The sequence below is a fragment of the Bicyclus anynana genome, chromosome 8 (assembly GCF_947172395.1).
Source record: "Bicyclus anynana chromosome 8, ilBicAnyn1.1, whole genome shotgun sequence".
Classification (NCBI taxonomy): domain Eukaryota; kingdom Metazoa; phylum Arthropoda; class Insecta; order Lepidoptera; family Nymphalidae; genus Bicyclus; species Bicyclus anynana.
The window spans coordinates 2,055,172-2,074,385 of record NC_069090.1 but is presented as its reverse complement, the minus strand read 5'-3'; the positions used below and the strand labels follow the sequence as shown (position 1 = coordinate 2,074,385).

At 40.3% G+C, this 19,214-nt stretch overlaps 1 protein-coding gene across 3 annotated transcripts in view; it reads left to right on the top strand.

The window, feature by feature from the left end:
* LOC112045112 (TBC1 domain family member 1) overlaps positions 1–19,214 on the top strand; it is a 62,274-nt gene that overhangs the window by 25,378 nt on the left and 17,682 nt on the right. For 2 of the 3 annotated variants that reach the window (XM_024081188.2, XM_024081190.2), the window contains one exon: positions 14,746–14,921. In XM_024081188.2, coding sequence (XP_023936956.2) covers positions 14,746–14,921 — 176 coding nt within the window. Of the gene's footprint in view, positions 1–5,449; positions 5,524–14,745; positions 14,922–19,214 lie in introns of all 3 variants that reach the window. The other variant, XM_024081189.2, reaches the window with a different exon arrangement.

The window sequence follows — 19,214 nt, the reverse complement described above, 5'->3', positions numbered from 1 at the left end:
GTTGCAAATATATTGCAACCTAAGGTTCTCTCTATACACACACACACACAGGCTATAGAAATCTATTAATATAAATATAGATTTTACATGTAATTTGTTAAAATGTCTAGACTATATGAAGGTAAATGCAACACATTTGTTTTACCTTAATGACGCGCCCTAAAAACGCTTTAATATCGTTTGCTCTATCATCCCCATATGATTGCTGGAGTGCGAGAGGGATAGCTACAAAGGGCTCGCGTGCCCAGCGAGGGAAACTTTCATTAGTCATAATATTTATGTGGAAATTCGTATCAATTTGGGGCGAACGGACGTAAATGTATATTTAGAAGTAGTAACTACCTACCTATTTAAGTACCAGCTTTTCTCGCGTTTTCCATTTTTGTTTCCATCTGTATTTGGGATTTGGTCGGGATGAAAAGATGGAACAGGATGCTACTATTGGTCGATATTTTGTCTATTTCTGTTCACAAGATACGATGGTCGCAAGCTAGTCCTGAAGGTGTCTATATAAATCCTACTAATTTTATAAACGCGAAAGTGTGTATGGATGTTTGTTTGGATGTTTGTTACTCTTTAACGCCGCAACTACAGAACCGATTTGGCTGAAACTTGGAATAGAAATAGATTTTACTCCAGATGAACACATAGGCTACTTTTCATCCCTGAAAAATCCATAGTTCCCGAGGGAATTGTGAAAAACTAAATTTCACGCCGGCGTCTGGTAGTAATGAAATAAACATGAAAAATGTTGGAAATTCTTGTACTAATAGAAAACCTTGTTATTTGTCAGTGTTGTAAGCTATATTTTATTATCGCATTTCCACGGGAAAGGGATATACGCGGGTGAAACCGCGGGGCATCAAATTATCAAGAATTTTCAAAAATTGGTTTAGTAGATTCAGAGTTTACCCCAACTGACAAACAAACAAATTTTATCTCATTTTAATATTATATATGTAACCAGATATTCACGTAAACACAATCACCAATGGAGCTCGTGTTGCAATCAATTTGAAATGTGCCCGCATATGGCTTCAATCAGTAATTTGATGATACAAGACATACCTACCCGGGTGCGAGGTACGTCATCAAATCTCTGATACCGACTATTTGCAGTGGGCAGTTGCGTGTAAATAGTTTTCCCGTGAGATTTTATTTTCTGTTGTAAAGTTCCAATTTGGTCGTTATCAACCCATACACGGCTCACTGCTGAGCTCTCAGAATGAGAGGGGTTAGGCCAATAGTACACCACGCTGGCCCAATGTGGATTGGCAGACTTCACACACGCAAATAATTAAGAAAATCCTCTGATATGAAGGTTTCCTCACGATGTTTTTCCTTCACCGTTTGATACACGTAATATTTAATTTCTTAAAATGCACACAACTGACAAGTTGGAGGTGCGTGCCCTGGATCGGATTCGAACCCACACCCTCTGGAATCGGAGGCAGAGGCTATCACGGCTCTCAGACGAAGTCATCACTTCAAAAATAAACCTGTCGTTGGACCGACAAGGGGTAAAATCCACAGTTCACACGAGCAAACGTAATGTTCGGATTTCGTAGTGACATTGCCAGAATTCCGCCTCGGGTCATCTACTCGTCACTAGGCAGCCTGCCAGGGAGTTGCCCTTGCTCACAGTGCCCTGTCCACTCGCCGGACGCATGATTTTGTGTATTATTTTCTGGTGAACAGGTGTTTTATTGCATGTTTTGGTGTTTTCCAGTCGATTTGAATCAATGAATAGTGATTATGAAAACACTACCTTGGGGATTGAAAACATCCTCTATGTTTTGTTATTACAAAAGTAATATAGACATTATATGCTGTTTTTGTTTGAACATTTAAAAGGAAAATGCTGCGAAATTCTGTCAAACCTACATGATTTTCGCAGCATTTTCCACTTCGGTACTTTCAAAAGGTTTTATCCGTTGTTACTACGTATCTATTCAATTGATGCTCCTTTCCTATTGGTCGTTGCTCGTTTTCTCGGTAAATGGATTATCCAACACGAAAATTATTTTTCAGTTCGAACTAGTCGATCCTGAGCTTAGCGCCTTCAACCTACCAACCAAACTTGTCAGCATTATAATATTAAAGTAAACCATAAATTTTCCGGGATAAAAAGTAGCCTATGTGTTAATCCATGCTATAATATATCTCAATACCAAATTTCAGCTAATTCGGTTCAGTAGTTGAGGCGTGAAAGAGTCACAAACATTCATATCATCAAAATCATCAGTTTTCGCAAATCTCGGGAAATCTTGGATTTTTCGGGATAAAAAGTAAAATCTATTTCCATTCCAAATTTCTGCCAAATTTACGGCGTTAAAGAGTAACAAACATCCAAACATCCATACAAACTTTTGAGTTTATAATATTAGTAGGATAGGATAGATTATAAATTAGTAATTTAACTAGGGGTGGTATTCTATCCACTGTTGTTTTAAAAGAAGTGATTTTAGACGTAACACATGCGTATGAAGGAAGTAGTATCAAACAAATTCGTGTGGTCAAACAGTCCTAAAAAAAACGTGTGAAATACGGACAACATAGCAAACATCCGGTGATTATCAAGTATATTGGTCTCTGTTGTTTATCAGTTTAACTTCGAAACTCGCTGAACCATGTCGATGGTTTTACAGATACCATGAGGTGTCTAAACTAGGGATGTTACGGAGCTTCGACTCCGGCTCCGTCAAGTCGGAACTTCCGATTATTATTACACCATCAGTTCCGACTTTGGCTCCGACACTTTTAAATCGGGGATTTTAATCGGAGGTCCAAGCATAAATTGCTACTTTGTGATTCAAGTCATTTAATTAAATTTTTTGTTTATTTGAAACATGCGATTTTTTTTCATTGTTTGTATTTTATTTGTTAACTAGCGATCGCCCACGAATTTGTCCGCGAGAAACTTTCATTAAGTTATCCTGACTATTGTTGTGAATTATAACCATTGTTTAATATTGGTGTTTATTTTCATTTTACATCCACTTCTGAGTTTCCCAAAAATAGATTATAGATTATAAAAATAAAATTAAAAAAAAATTGATTGGTCCTTAAATAAAATCTCTCTCCTGCCTCCGACTCCGGTACCGACTCCGATAAATCGAATTTAAAAACTCCTACTCCGCCTTCGATAAAATTACCTCCGTTACATCCCTAGATTCTGAACCATTTAATCAATCTATACGAGTATATACCTATCTGAGAAACTATTTGAAAAGCCTTTGAAATCTCTCGGGATCAAATGAAAAAGAAACATTTTATTCACTTTGGAAAACTATATTTGGAGGTTTGTACTGTCTTCCACAGAACATTATTTCAACTATTATATTTATCTTGTCTGTACTTTTTTGTTTCGATTAATTCGATGTCTTCAATTGTTAGTTTCTTCAATATATCACGAAACCAAGACTGTTGAAAAACAAACTTCTTAGAGGAAGTTGTCTGTGGTTTTGAAACATAAACAACAATATACAGATATACATATGCACAGTAGGTGTGTACATAGGGCCTGTACACACTAGCGTTTTTCATTTATTTGAACTCAAGTTAGACCGTCTCGTTGGCCCAGTGGAACTCATATGCGGTTTCGTATCGCGAGGTCCTGGGTTCGAATCCTGGGCTTTGACATACTGAGTTTTATTTCTTGGAAATTTTTGACTAAAATTCACAGCTGGTGTCAGGAAGTTAGAACTCTATACCTCGGAGAGCATATTAAGCTGTCGATCCTGATAGTCGTCATTAATAAATGCTATCACCCTTAGACCGTCAACCCGCATTAGAGAGCTTGTTGGGTCTGAGCTCCATATCCTCTCTCTTATACGGAGAAAGGCCTGGGCTGTTAAAATAGACTGATAATGATGAAGTTCTTGTTTTTAAATCTAACGTAACGCTAAGTGACACTAGTCTGTGATGGTATCGCCCTAATCAGAAAAGGGAACGACTTCAATCAACCCTTAAAATACCTTTACCGAACCGGTTCCTACTCGACATCATACGAGTAAATCTCTAGGCGGTATTTATGGGCAGGGTAAATAGTCAGTACCCTGACTATCAATTTGTACAGTGCCCGCCACGAGATATTGTGTTTGTGAAGTTAGCAATAAATGACTGCGCAATGAATCAATAACGGTACAAACGGCGCGGGCGGGCGGGGAGTGTTCGCGTCTGTACGAATGCGCATACTCATTCCGCAGCTAACTTCACAAACATATAGATCCGTGGCGAGCACTGTACCAAGTGAAAAATGAAATCTTTAGTGGCCTAAAGATTTGACAAGTTAAATTAGTGAACCCGTCAGTGTGTAATAGCTCTTATATTTATTTACCTACGTGGTTAGTACTGGTCAGTGATATGCAGGATGTTTAAACATTAGGTATTAATAATTTCCAAGGTCATTCATTAATGAAGTTTGTACCTACATTACAGTGATCTGTGAACGTATCTACAGCTCACAAATTTTTTACTGAGTGTTAATGTTATATCTACTTACCTACATTTAATTCTAGTCTACTCATAATGATCTAAATTCTACACCATCCAATAAGTCCGCATGCCTAGCCTACAGCGTTTATCAGTTTTATCGGAAGGCATTATTGGATAGTCTACATTACGTGTAGACTGAAACTGATCATGCGTTTGTCGCGATCTGCATGACATCATGCAGATACCAACACACGATCAGTTTTATCCGATATCCTGCCGTTAGCGCTGACGGCACGTGGTCTTATTGGATGGCGAATGGATAGCATAAGCTCATAATTCATCCACATGATAGAGAAAATGGCGGTAATTATTTATTAAAAATATATTGACGGTAAAAATATAAGTATCTATTTATAAATAAAAGGTTAAGTTACAGCATTTAAAACTTCAGAACGGGAAAATAATAGCTCCAAGTTGCAACAGTCATGAACATGCATTAACTTTAGAACCTTAATTTTTTGTAAAGTTGACCTAATCACTACCACCTAAAGTTTACTTTACTCTGAAGAAATTTTAGATTCTAATCCTAATCCATGTTTATAAATAAAAATAGCGTCAAAGATATTTTTTTGAGCTTGCATTTTTGCCTCTACTCCCCACCTGATTTCTATTTTAGGGACTTTATGTGGTAAAGGTAAAGAATAACTTTCAACTTTCCAATGTTACTATTTTCATACTGTTACTATCGCGTAAACGTAAACGCGAATTTATATAGAATTTAAACAGTTGTGCAGTAGTGCCAATAGATGGCGCTATTTAAATTCCTTAGAAATTCGCGTTTACTGTAACTCGATAGTAACAGTATCAAACTGCCACTAGGCCCTCAGATGTCGGACCATAGAAGAAACTCCGCTGCTGAAAATGGCACTAAGGTGGTAATCACTTACCATCACATGAACTGCATGCTCGATTTTTAAACAATATATTATAATTTATATTCGCGTGTTTGCAGAGAGCAAGATGCATCCACACCGTCCGTTTTTCACGTCGCATTCCGATACGTCGACTATTAACGCGAAGCACTTGGTAAGGCCTTGCGATGCCAACAGTAACCTTTGTTTGAAGCTAACATCTAACTGAATGGCGAATGGATTATAACTAAGATACATAGATAACTAAAACTATGTAGAACACTAAACTAAGTATATCTAGATGACTAAAAGTAGAAACTGTGTCCCAAACATGACGTCACTAATTCGCACTTCATTATTACTTGACATCATGACCCCAATCGTCGATACCTTGGGATTTTTGACATTTGAGGATCTGGAATTCTGGACTTTTGAAACTTGTTACCTTCCAAAGTCACTATGCATGGCTACCGTATTTACCAAATGGGGGAGCCCGGGGTGCTAAATTTGCAGTTACTAAAGTGTCATGGGGACCGATTACATTTGGTAGATTAAATGATAGGAAGAATAAATGGTAATTTACTTTTTTCGCTTTTAGCGGTAGAAAAAACAAAAACAGACTTATTACTTTGGCCTACTGAAATTGTCAGAAAATTTTAGCGATTAATTAAGAGATTATTTCCTTCAAAATAAGTAAATAAATAATCGCGACCGTATTTCTAGAACTAAAATTATTAGGATTATGTTTTGTTACTTTGGAACCCTCCCATTCCATTACATTATGCACAAATCTTCATACATTTAGAAATTAACTAACCTATACATTTATCTTTATCTGACGTGCTGGTTGAGTATTTCTGAAGTTAGTTTTTTTTTGGTGGTCCTAAACGTACCCACTAATATTAAGGGCTCATATTTGTTGGAGGTATACGTGCAAGGTATAGTCCCTTATGTTTATCTGCCGCGCTCGAGTAATTGCAAAAATCCTCTCTTCGGCTCCCCTACTATAGGGTAATCATGAAGTGATTGAAAATGAAAATGTAAGTATAAGAATATTGTTTTATTATCAAAATCATTTCAATACCAAAGAAATAAAGAAATGGCATACTAATTAATAGGTATAAATAAATGTAAGTATATGGCTATATAACTCTAAAATAACTGGGTTTTCTTAAGTGTTTATGTTATTTATACGATACCAAATCACATAAATAATATGTATAAGTACCAAATGCCGAAAAAAACACGAATCCTCAGGATTTGTAAAAAAACTGAATGGGGTTAATGACTAGGTTTGAATATATTGATTTTTATGATACATTTAGGTAAATAAGGTCAATGTTAACTAATTTATACATAAAAAGCAAAGATTGTCTGGATATTTGCAACATAAATAAGCTTGTATAATTTCAAAATCTATTAAAAATCTTTTATCGTAATTAGATGAAAATTCATACAGTTTTAGCTTCCTTACATTAAATGTGACATTTTTTAAATACATAAACTATAAACATAAACACATAAACAACAAATATATTAGTAGTTTTGTTTGAACGCCCATACACGTCTAACGATCAGTACTAAACCTACGACGTCATTAATTCGTACCATTTTGTATGCCGGGGCGTTTTTGGGCGCTGTCGCGGATCCCTGACCTTTTAAATCCCTGTAGCTCCGAAAGTAATGATCGCAGATACCCTGTTACTTTTACAAAATTGCTTTACTATTAGTATACTCTTAATTTATATACAATTTAAAAAACTGTCATCATCCCTATTTCACGCAAATGAAGTAGCGTCAACTGTAAATGGCAAGTTTAAATGATCAATTACCACTCGGACGATAATAACGTCGGAGTGCGCACTAAAAGCTAATATTTTTTTGCAAAATTATAATTATTTAGCTTTAAACCTGATTTTTGGAACATGGAACAATTTAACCTTGTACTAAACATGTTTATGTGTGCTGAGCATAAAGTCGCAGGGGTCAAGGAAAGACTCTGCGTAGGTACAACCTGTCACCGCTGTCTATTAACCTAGTGACGTCAAAAGACTTGAGTCAAGCTTTCAATTAGTTATAGAACGAGGGCGTGTCATAGTTAGATATACCTCATTTTATCATCATCATTATTATCAACCCATATTCGGGTCACTTTTTTTTATTCTTTACAAGGTAGCCCTTGACTGCAATCTCACCTGATGGTAAGTGATGATGCAGTCTAAGATGGAAGCGGGCTAATTTGTTAGGAGGAGGATGAAAATCCACACCCCTTTCGGTTTCTACACGGCATCGTACCGGAACGATAAATCGCTTGGCGGTACGTCTTTGTCGGTAGGGTGGTAACTAGCCACGGCCGAAGCCTCCCACCAGCCAAACTGCTGAACTCGAGTCTCCTCTCTGAATGCGAGAGGTTAGGCCAATACTCCACCACACTGGCGCAATGCGGATTGGCAGACTTCACACACGCAAAGAATTAAGAAAATTCTCTGAAAGGTTTCTTCACGATGTTTTTCCTTCACCGTTTTGAGACACGTGATATTTAATTTCTTAAAATGCACACAACTGAAAAGTTAGAGGTGCATGCCCCAGACCGGATTCGGCCGGCCTCCGGAATCGGAGGCAGAGGTCATATCCACTGGGCTATCACGACTCTTATCCACTGGGCTATTGCAATATTCATAAAATGAGATCTGGCTATCGCAGGTACTTTAGCCATTATTAGTTGGCGACTAATGTTGGAGAGCGTAACAACTACTTTAGAAGTCAATTCATCAAGGATAGAATGTTTGTCAACAACTTTGTTAGATAGGTATGATATTAACGGAATTTACTGTGTTATTATTGGTAAAGAGGTAGTAGGTACTAATTGAGCTGTGATAGCCAAGTGGATATGACCTCTGACTTTGTTCAAAGGGCGCAGGTTCGAATCCGATCCGGGGCACGGGTAACTTTTCTGTTATGTGCATTTTGAGAAATTAAATTTTTCGTGTCTCAGAAGGTGAATGGGAAAATAGCGTGGGAAACCTACATGAAAAATTTCTTAATTCTCTACGTGTGTGAAATCTGCCAATTGGGCCAGTTTGGTAGACTATTAGCATAACCCCTCTCATTCTGAGGGGAGACTCTTGATCAACATTGATGCGGAATATATGTGTTGTTATGTTAAAGATGATGACAATTGGTAAACACGGGGGAAAAATAGGCTTGAAATGTTAGTAATAGAAAGCAAATAAAAGCTTACTGCAATAAAGTAAGAACAGGAACCAATCAAGTATTTTCATTAATATTTTGTGTACATAACAAACCGCAGAGCGACAGGGCGACAAAACAGTTTTTTAGTGTTCCGTAACCAAAAAGCAAAACAAGACTCTATTCCCTTGAATTCTATTATATTGAAGACACCTATCTGTCTGTCTGTCTGTCTGTTACCAGGTTGTATCTCCGTGATAGAAAGTTGAAATTCTGACAGTTAAACAGACAGAAATCTCATAAGTATAGTTAGTAGGTCTCAGTTATAAACCAAGGCATTCCCAATTCCACTAAATCGTCGTCGTCAAAAATATCAAATATTAGCCGCGCGGTTTCACTTGCGTGGATCCTGTTGCCGTAGGAATACGGGGATAATATATAATAGCCTTCCTCGATAAATGGGCTATCTAACACTGAAAGAATTTTTCAAATCGGACCAGTAGTTCCTGAGATTAGCGCGTTCAATCAATCAAACAAACAAACTCTTCAGCTTTATAATATTAGTATAGATAAACAGATATTATGTATTTTGAATTCATAACAAAATTAAATTGTCTTAGTCGTTCGTCTATATAGAGGAATGTTTCCGTATAGACAATAATAAAATCCTTGCAAATCACGTAAATACGTAAAACTATAGCTTGCACTATTAACAGTGTTGTATGTGGGTACTTTGGTAATAAATCAGTTATGTCACCGACGCGGTCTTTGATTGTTGCTCCCGTATTATAATAGTCTTAATAATCGTAATATCTAACTGGCGACGAGAAAAATTATACCTAGTGTTTGTGTTTGTGAGTGTCATTCAAAATGCCTATTGGAAAAATCGAGTGCTTCGATTTAAATAGCAAAAAATGGTCGGCTTACATACGACGCGTGGAACAGTTCATTCAACTCAATAAAATCGACGATGATTTGAAAGTCGCAACGTTGATTACGGTGGTGGGCCAACCTACGTATGATCTCATGAGTGATTTGTGTGCTCCTAATAACCCGGAAACAAAAACATTCGCGGATTTGGTGAAATTAATCGGCGAACATATTGAACCGAAACGATCCGACATTGCGGAGCGACATGTTTTTCGTTTGCGCCGACAGAGGGCCGGCGAACCACTCAGTCAATACCTTCAAGCACTGAAACATCTAGCGAGTACGTGTAATTTTCGATCGAATCTCGAAGAAAATTTAAGAGATCAATTCGTATCCGGGTTGGCTAGTGACGATATGAGGTCTCGTTTATTTGCTGAACCCGAATTGACCTACAAGAGAGCTGTGGAATTAGCTTTCGCGCTTGAGGCGGCGGATAGACACGCGCAAGCAAGTGTGTCATCAAGTCGGGAAACGGCTGGCGGAGAGTGTGCACCCGCGGCGGAGCCCCTGCTCCGGATTGCAGCAGAGGGCCGCGCTGCGCGCGGCCGTGGCGGTGGCGGCCCCGGCGCCGCGCGCGCCGGCTGGTCGGCTGCGGTGACCTGCTGGCGGTGCGGGCGCAGGGGGCACGTTCGTTCGTCGTGCGGTGCGAAGAGCGCGAGACGGAGCGCAACTAACGACAGTGAAGTTCAAGGTCGCGCACGGGGTAAAATTCAATATCTTGATAGTGATAGTGCATCGGAAAGTGAAATGTTTAGTTTAAAAGTGTGCGGCCTAGGTGATCGCCCATATAGTGTGCGTATACAGGTAAACGAAATGTATTTGGATTTCGAGCTGGACACTGGCAGTAAGTTATCTACTATTAACTATGACTGTTATGAGCGATATTTTAAAAATTGTACATTAAGGGAAAATAATGTTCGTTTACGTTCCTATACGGGAACTTTAATTGAACCGGTAGGTTATTTGTTAGTCGACGTCACACTGGAAACGTACAAGGCGAGTCAACTGAAATTATTTGTCATTAAGGACGGGGGCCCTCCGCTGATGGGTCGTTCTTGGCTTCGTCATTTAAAAATTGATGCGTTAGAAATTAATGATTTTCTTTGTAATTTAAGAAATTAATCCATAGTGGAGAGTCTGCGTCAAGAGTTTCCTACCGTGTTCGCGCCTGGATTAGGTACATGTTCGGTAAGGATGTCATTAAAACTCAAAGATAAGACTCCGGTATTTTTTAAAGCGCGACAGTTGCCTTTAGCCTTACGCGTGCCAGTCGAGAAAGAGTTGGATCGACTCGTGGTAGAAGGTACCATAGTTAAAGTGGATTATTCCGATTTTGGAACCCCAATCGTGCCGGTAATTAAAAAGTCGGGTGAAATCCGCATCTGTGGAGACTACAAAGTGACCATAAACCCGAAATTGTTACGGGAGCCCTACCCACTACCACGAATCGAAGAATTATTTGCCGCTTTGAGTGGTGGTCAACAGTTTTCTAAGATCGACCTCACTAACGCGTATCAGCAATTACTATTAGATGAAGATTCTCAGCCCTATAGCGCGATATCAACACATATAGGTACGTTTGTGTATAAACGCACGCCATATGGATTGAATTGCATTCCCGAGAAGTTTCAAAAGTTCATGGAGGAGACCCTGCGTGGGTTGAACGGTGTAGTAGTTTATCTGGACGACATCGCGGTGACCGGCCGGGACAGGGCGGAACATGTTGCTAATTTAAAACGCGTTTTGGGACGCTTACGTGATGTCGGTCTTAGAATAAAGTATGAGAAATGTTCATTCTTACAAGATAGTATAACCTACGTTGGTTTTGTTATCGATAAAAACGGATTACATCCAGATCCGAACAAAGTTAAAGCAATTGTCGACGCACCCGCGCCAACCGATGTACCACAGTTGCGTTCATTTTTAGGGTTGGTCAACTATTACTCTAAGTTTTTGGCTAACATCAGTACGGTGCTGGCACCCTTGCACGAGTTGTTGAAGAAGAAAATTAGTTGGAATTGGTCGCGAAAATGTGACAAAGCCTTCGAAACAATTAAGAATATGATAATAAATAAGAATATTCTTGTTCATTACGACCCGACGTTGCCGTTGGTGCTATCTGTAGACAGTAGTTCGTACGGCATTGGGAGCACACTAGCACATCGCTACCCGAATGGCGAGGAGCGCCCTATATGTTTCGCGTCGCGGACGTTAAATAAGGCCGAGCGCGCGTATAGTCAATTAGATAAAGAGGCCTTAGCCATTGTCAGTGGGGTTAGTAAAAATCATCATTATTTGTACGGTCGTAATTTTATTATTAAGACTGACCATAAACCCCTCGTGTTTATATTCGGCTCAAAATCAGGGTTGCCACAGACAGTTGCCAGTAGATTGTTGAGATACGCGGTACGATTAGCAGCGTATGATTTTGAAATTGAATTTGTAAAATCTAAGGACAACTGTAGTGACGCTTTATCGCGTCTGCCTTTGCCGTATGAACGTAGAGAGGCGGAAATGGAACCAATGGCGTACATAAATTACGTTGAAGACTCATTCCCGATTTCCGCTAAGGAAGTGGCGCGAAATACCGTGAATGATTGTGTTTTAAAAAATATCTATCGATATGTGGAAACCGGTTGGCCTTCCAAAGTAGTAGAAGTCGAAAAACCTTATTTTTACCGCAAGGACAGTCTAAGCATTGAAAAGGGGTGCCTTTTATACAATCATAGGGTTGTGGTACCAGAGGTGCTGCGACGCCGGGTGCTACGCGAACTTCACGAGGGGCATCTGGGCGTCGTAAAGATGAAATCTATCGCTAGGGGGTATGTTTACTGGCCTCAGCTAGATGCTGAAATAGAAAGTTTAACCCGCGAATGCTCCGCATGCTGCCAGCAGCGCGACGCGCCGCCGCGTGCTCAGCTGCATCCGTGGGCTTTCCCGGCGAACCCCTGGAGCCGTTTGCATATTGATTTTGCGGAATTTAGAGGTAAGCGTTATTTAATCACGGTGGATGCTCACAGTAAGTGGGTTGAAGTACAAAAAATGAACGATGGTTCCACAGCCACAGCCACTATAGGTAAGCTACGCGAATTGTTCGCACGTTTTGGATTACCATCGGTCGTGGTCAGTGATGGAGGCCCTCCATTTAGTTCGTTCGAATTCGCTGAGTATATGCGTAAAAATTTAATTACACATACGATAACCAGTCCATACAGACCGGCGGGAAACGGTGCCGCGGAAAACGCCGTGAAGTCCGTGAAGAAGGCTATGAAGAAAGCGGTGCATGAAGGTATGGATATTGATACGGCGGTCAACAAATTCTTATTTCAATACCGTAATGCGGAACACGCGAGTACGGGAGTCGCGCCAGCTGTCGCCCTCCTGGGCCGGCGCCTGCGCGGGCGACTCGATGTGCTGAAACCGTCTGCGACGGATCGCATGGTAACTTCTCAAGAGAAATCGGGACAGCAAAAACCTGGATTGGACAGGAGCGTGGAGGTCGGTAGTGCAGTCTTAGCCCGTAATTACAGTCCGAGGCAGGACAAATGGTTACCAGCTGATGTTACGGCTCGGGAGACCCCCTGTACTTATAGAGTACGCACGTCTGACGGTCGAGAATTCCAACGTCACATAGATCAGCTGTTATCAGTGAGAAAGCCAGCTCGATACTCTTCCATTCCTGCTATTGAAAGCTCCGCCTCTAACGAGTTTAATGAGCCAGAGGAGGGTCAACCCGATTCCAACGTCGATTCGGCGCCGTCAGGTGCGAATGTACTTAATACATCTGGTGTAAATGTATGCGACACTGCTGAACCATTTCCGCCTCCGATTAATGATATAGACGAACCTCGCACACGCCCCAGACGTGCCGGTAGGTTTACTGGGAAATATGGAAAATGTTAAGTTTACGTTTTATCTTGTTTATTAAAACTAAATTTACTTTGCATGTTGATATATAAATTAGTTGTATCTCCATATGATTTTGAGACAAATTGTATTGGACGATCTATCCTATAATTTTCATTATTTTTTGTTTACTATTCTTATTGCTTGCGTTTTTTTTGTATAAGTATATTTTTTTTTAAGGGGGGGCGTGTTGTATGTGGGTACTTTGGTAATAAATCAGTTATGTCACCGACGCGGTCTTTGATTGTTGCTCCCGTATTATAATAGTCTTAATAATCGTAATATCTAACTAACAGAAGAATGTATTCTTCTTTAGTCGTAATATTCCATTATTTATTTAATGAAATTACCCCTGTTTTTCGTTATTACGTTTTTTCTCTGTTTGGTTATTCATTAACACGGTGTATTTGGTAGCACAAAAGTCAACCGAATTCGAGCACACAATAACAACTTGCATTATATCCTAAATTGCATGCCTAATTTCTTACTCAAAGTTGCATTGATTTGTATTGAAAATCTGATGAAAATCCAGCTGAAAATCAGCTCTGTATGCTCCTCTTTGCTTATGGGGAGTATATAGCAATATGCTGACGTTGGACCTTTTCTAGGTTAGCACATATCGCAGGGTTGTTCTGGTGTAACTAGAAATAATTGTTATAATGTAGTAATAAAGATATTTTCTTTCTTTCCTTCTTTTCATTAAAGGTTGAACATTATAATTTGGGTTATAATAGTAAGTATACCTATCAGAGTTTGTACACTGCAAACCAACTATTGCATAATCTTATAATATATAAATGCGAAAGGTCATTCATCACGAAATCTCAAAAATCGCAAAGTAGGCAGGGAAGTAGTTTATAGAGACATAGTTCAATGAGTCGTAAGACTGAAGTGGTAATGGGCGGGGCACATAGTTCAAAGATCCAGCGGCTCCCTGCAACCCGCTTGATATCCTTGGTCCACCTAGTGGGAGGTCGACCAACACTGCGCTTTCCGGCGCGGGGTCGCCAACGTCCATCAGCTCTTCGAACTATGTGGCCTGCCCATTGCCACTTCAGCTTCGCGACTTGCTGAGCTGTCAGTGACTTTGGTTCGTGTGTGGATCTCCTCATTCCTGATTCGTTCACGTAGAGAAACTCCAAGCATATCTCGCTCAATCGCCCGCTGAGTAACTTTGAGTCTTCTAATAAGGCCCGTAGTCAGCGACCAAGTCTCAGAACCGTGGGTCATCCATCACTGGCAACACTGTTCGAAGACTTACGTCTAAAGTCCTAGCTCCTGTTAATGAGTGCGGCAATTAAAAGAATAGACTAATAAAACTAAGACCTTGGACTGCTTCTATTAAATAGTCATGTTTATTTCCCCCTTGCAGGTTGCAGAACTCTTCACCCAGATGCGGGATCCGTCCCCTGGGGCGCCCAGCCTCAAGGGGTCCACGGGGTCTCTCAATGTGATGAGGAACGCGGGCTTCCAGCAGCAGAATGGCGCTGAACATTTCCCCTGGAGCAACCCTGCCATATCGCTGCCTGGGAACTGCAATTCCAACTTGTACGTATCATGTCATCATTATGAGACTATTTTAATGTCCTACTCATCGATCGTAGATCGTTAGATGGGCCTCAAAGCGTCACGGAATTGTCATTGGTTTCGCACATTGAGTACGTCATCTCGAAATTCGTCTTATCTTTCATAAAACATTTTCAGTTAACCATCTCAACCCGGAGTTAGAAAGTTGAAGGAAGTTGGTGGTCTTTGCTCTTAGAAAAACACACTTCTCTTTATTCATGTTGTGGCTTGTTTTTACACTTCCAAAATGAACAAGAAGGTATAATTAGGGGTTTAATATAAGAAAAAACGGTAAATATTTTTTCAAGTCCACGTCCACTCACAGCATGCGCTTGTTACGTACTAAGATAAGATGTGCGTGCACGTCTTTGGGTAATGACATAAAATTGTGCGTTTTTTAACATGGAGGGGCTTATCTTACGATTTATATCGATGGTCCTACTATAGGGTCATACCTCCCCTTCCTTATAGGAGATACCACCCTGCTCTTGTGCGGGTTGGCGGGTAGAGGGTGATAATGTTAAATTAATTAACGACCGCTATCAGAATCATCATAGCGACGTATATACATAAATAGCGGACGCCTGCGACTTTGTCCGCCTGGAACTACGTCTTCTGTTTTTCACATATCCCGCAGGAACTATGAATTTGTTCAGTATAAAAAGCAGCCTATGTATTCTATACCTATTTCAAATTTGAGTTAATTCTGTAGTCGCAGCGTGAATGAGTTACAAATATTCATACCATCAAAATCATCAGTTTTTTGCAATCTCGGGAAACCATGGATTTTTTGGGACAAAGAGTACCTAGCCTATGTAGAACATAGGCTAGGTACTTCACAACCTAAAATTCCTGAGTAAAATCTATTTCCATTCCAAATTTCAGCTAAATCGGTTCAGAAGTTGCAACGTGAAAGAGTAACAAACATCCAAACATACAAACTTTTGCGTTTTTAATATTAGTAGGATAATTTAATTAGTAGGATATTATAAGCAAACAATTTTTGTCAAAATTGCTGGTGTCGAGATTTTAATGATAATGACCAGGAACTACGAGTTAACGTGCTCTCCAAAGCACAGAAGTGACACCACCAACTTCCTAACTCCATGTTGAGATGGTCAACTGAGAATGTTTTAAGAAAACCTATTTGAAACTACATAGGTTAACCAATGGCACAACGAGGCAGTGCCTGCAGTTTCACACGCGCAGTTCCCGTTCCCTTGGGAATATTGTGGATAAAATATAGCATCCATTCACAAAAAAACACAGCTTTCTATTGGCTATTTCAAAATTGGGTCAGTCGATCCGGAGATTACCTTTACAACCTCACACACTAACAAACTTTGTAATATTGTAATATTGCTACAAGATTAGACGTATTGAGAAAATTCATATTGATGACTTAACTATCTCGTAGTTCTTTTTTGTAATGTAGTTTTTTTTACTGAGAAAGAATTTTGACTGCATTTCCGCGTTGGAAAAATAGCCAGCCCTACCTTCTCTCACTAATCGAGGCAACTAGCCGCGGTGAAATCTCGTTGTTTGATTCCTACCTGAAGTTAATTAACGATTTTCTATATATAATTGGCCGTAGCTAGCCGAGACAAAGACAAAAGCAGACGTTCCGCAAAACGATTTAATATCCGGTGTTAAGCCGCATAAACACCAAGTACGGGTACAATCAATTGTACTTCCCTCAAAACAGGCTATTATTCTAGAATGCATCGTCATGTCAGGTAATATTGCAGTCGAGCGATAACCTTTCAATGAATAGGCTTATACATAGCATAGTAGAGTCTCTCAATCTAAGGCGTAGGTATTAATTCTTCATCATCATCATTCACAACTCATATTCAGCTCACCGTAGGGCACGAGTGTCTGAGAATGAGAGGGGTTACGCTAATAGTCCACCACGCTGGCTCAATGCGGATTGGCACACGTAGAGAATTGAGAAAATTCTTAGGTGCGGGTGCATTGGCAGACTCTACATACGTAGAGAATTGAGACAATTCACATGTGTGCAGGTTTCCTCTCGATGTTTTTCCTGCACCGTTTGAGACACGTGGTATTTATTTTCTTAAAATGCACGTAACTGAAAAGTTAGAGGTGAATGCCCCAAACCGGATTCGTACCTACGCCCTCCGAATCAAAATCCACTGGGCTTTCACGACTCTTTACACCGGTAACCCTGTTTTTCAGACCGGAATTCCGGTAATATTTTCTCGAACGAACTTCGTCACAAAATGATCTATTACTACTCTTTCGAAAACAGATATGCCAAGTATAAAAAAGACTGAATTCGATGAAAACTGCATCTTTCATTCTCACTTCTTGATGAACACCCCTCGTATTACATTGATATAATAATATTGGTCATTAAAATAACTTTACCAAATCTCCCGTGAAACAAACATATTTTATCAAGTTTTTTATTAATTTAGTGCCTTTGGGTATGACGTTGATACTGTGAGACACAGTAATTCATTTAATTAGTCAATTAGCCCCATTAGAGGCACTAATTATATCTTAAAAGTCTGAAGGACACGACAATGTTCGTTATAAGTAGGGATCAGTGATGATAATTTTAGAATTAACTCTGTTAATTGAGTTCTAAGAGAAGCACTGAGTGCATATAAATTACTCTTGACTTTAAGATACCCACTTTATGTAACTGTTTAAATAAATTATAGGATTAAAACTGTTCAAACGTGAGCATTTTTGACGGTCTCCGTGGCGCAGTGGTATGCGCGGTGGTCCGGTGGATTTACAAGACGGTGGTCCTGGATTCGATCCCCGGCTGGGCAGATTGAGACTTTCTTAATTTGTCCAGGTCAGGCTGGTGGGAGGCTTCGGCCGTGGCTAGTTACCTCCCTACCGGCAAAACGTACCGCCAAGCGATTTAGCGTTCCGGTACGATGTCGTGTAGAAACCGAAAGGAGTGTGGATTTTCATCCTCCTCCTAACAAGTTAGCCCACTTCCATCTTAGACTGCATCATCACTTACCATCAGCAGGGCTAGCACGGGCAAGGGAGAAATTTATCCACGGGGAGAGGATAAAACGTTTATCCCCCACACTCGTTTTATCCACTCACCGCGCATGGGCACGTCGGTGGATATAATATCCCCGGTGGATAAACGGAGGGAAAGACTTGTCAACCCATTTGTATATATCTTATAAATTGGCATTAGGTATATTAATAGTCCGAAATAAACGTAAATTTGATAATATTTGGTTTTTTTGTGCATATTATTTATCTGTTTTCTGTTGGCATTGTTTTGTTTGGTGATTGTTTTTTGCGGTGGTTTGTAGTAGGTATCTATAGTATCTATCATACTAGCGGACCCGGTCAAGCTTCGTTTTGACATAAGTGCACTTGTTCTCTATCCCTACTCTACCTTTCTTTACCTCTACCCCTACCCTACCCCTGCCCTACCCCTACCCTACCCCTACCCTACCCCTACCCTACCCCTGCCCTACCCTAACCCCTACCTTACCCCACCCCTACCCCCATACCCCAACCCCACCCCACCCCCACCCCGCCCCTAACCCCCCTCCCCCCTCCCCCAACCCTACCCCCCTACCCCACCCCTACCCCTACCCCAACCCTACCCCCCCCCCCTTCCCCCCCTTCCCCTCCCCCACCCCTACACCAACCCTCCCCCACCCCCCACCCCCCTACTCCACCCCTACACCACCCCTACCCCACCCCTACCCTACTCCACCCCTACCCCACCCCTACCCCACCCCTACCTTACCCCTACCCTACCCCATATTGCGAAGCAATTGTTAAAGACCAAAACATGCGAGACATAATTGTTTTTTTAAGTAAAGTTTTATCCCCACATCAACTTCACAGGGATAAATTTATCGCGTTTAAATGTCAAAAGTCCCAAAGTATATCATTTTATCCACTCCATATGCCATAGTCGAGGAAAAGATCTCCACGCGTAATGTCAATCGGGGATTAATTTGTCTTTCCCTTGTGGCCATGCTATGACGAGTGGATTTATATCCTTAGTCAGTGGATATAATGGGTGGATAAAAATTTTATCCCTTGCCCATGCTAGCCCGGCAGGTGAGATTGTAGTCGAGTGGGCTAACTTGTAAAGAATAAAAAAAAAAAATTTTAGTAGCTATTTCTACTTTGAACTCGTCGCATTGTCCAATTGTAGTTTTGAGATTGAACGATGAATTAGTGGTTCTATTAATAATATCTTCTTTTGCTATCTCCTTAAAGCTTCATATGAAAACACGGCAATAATATTTGTAATTT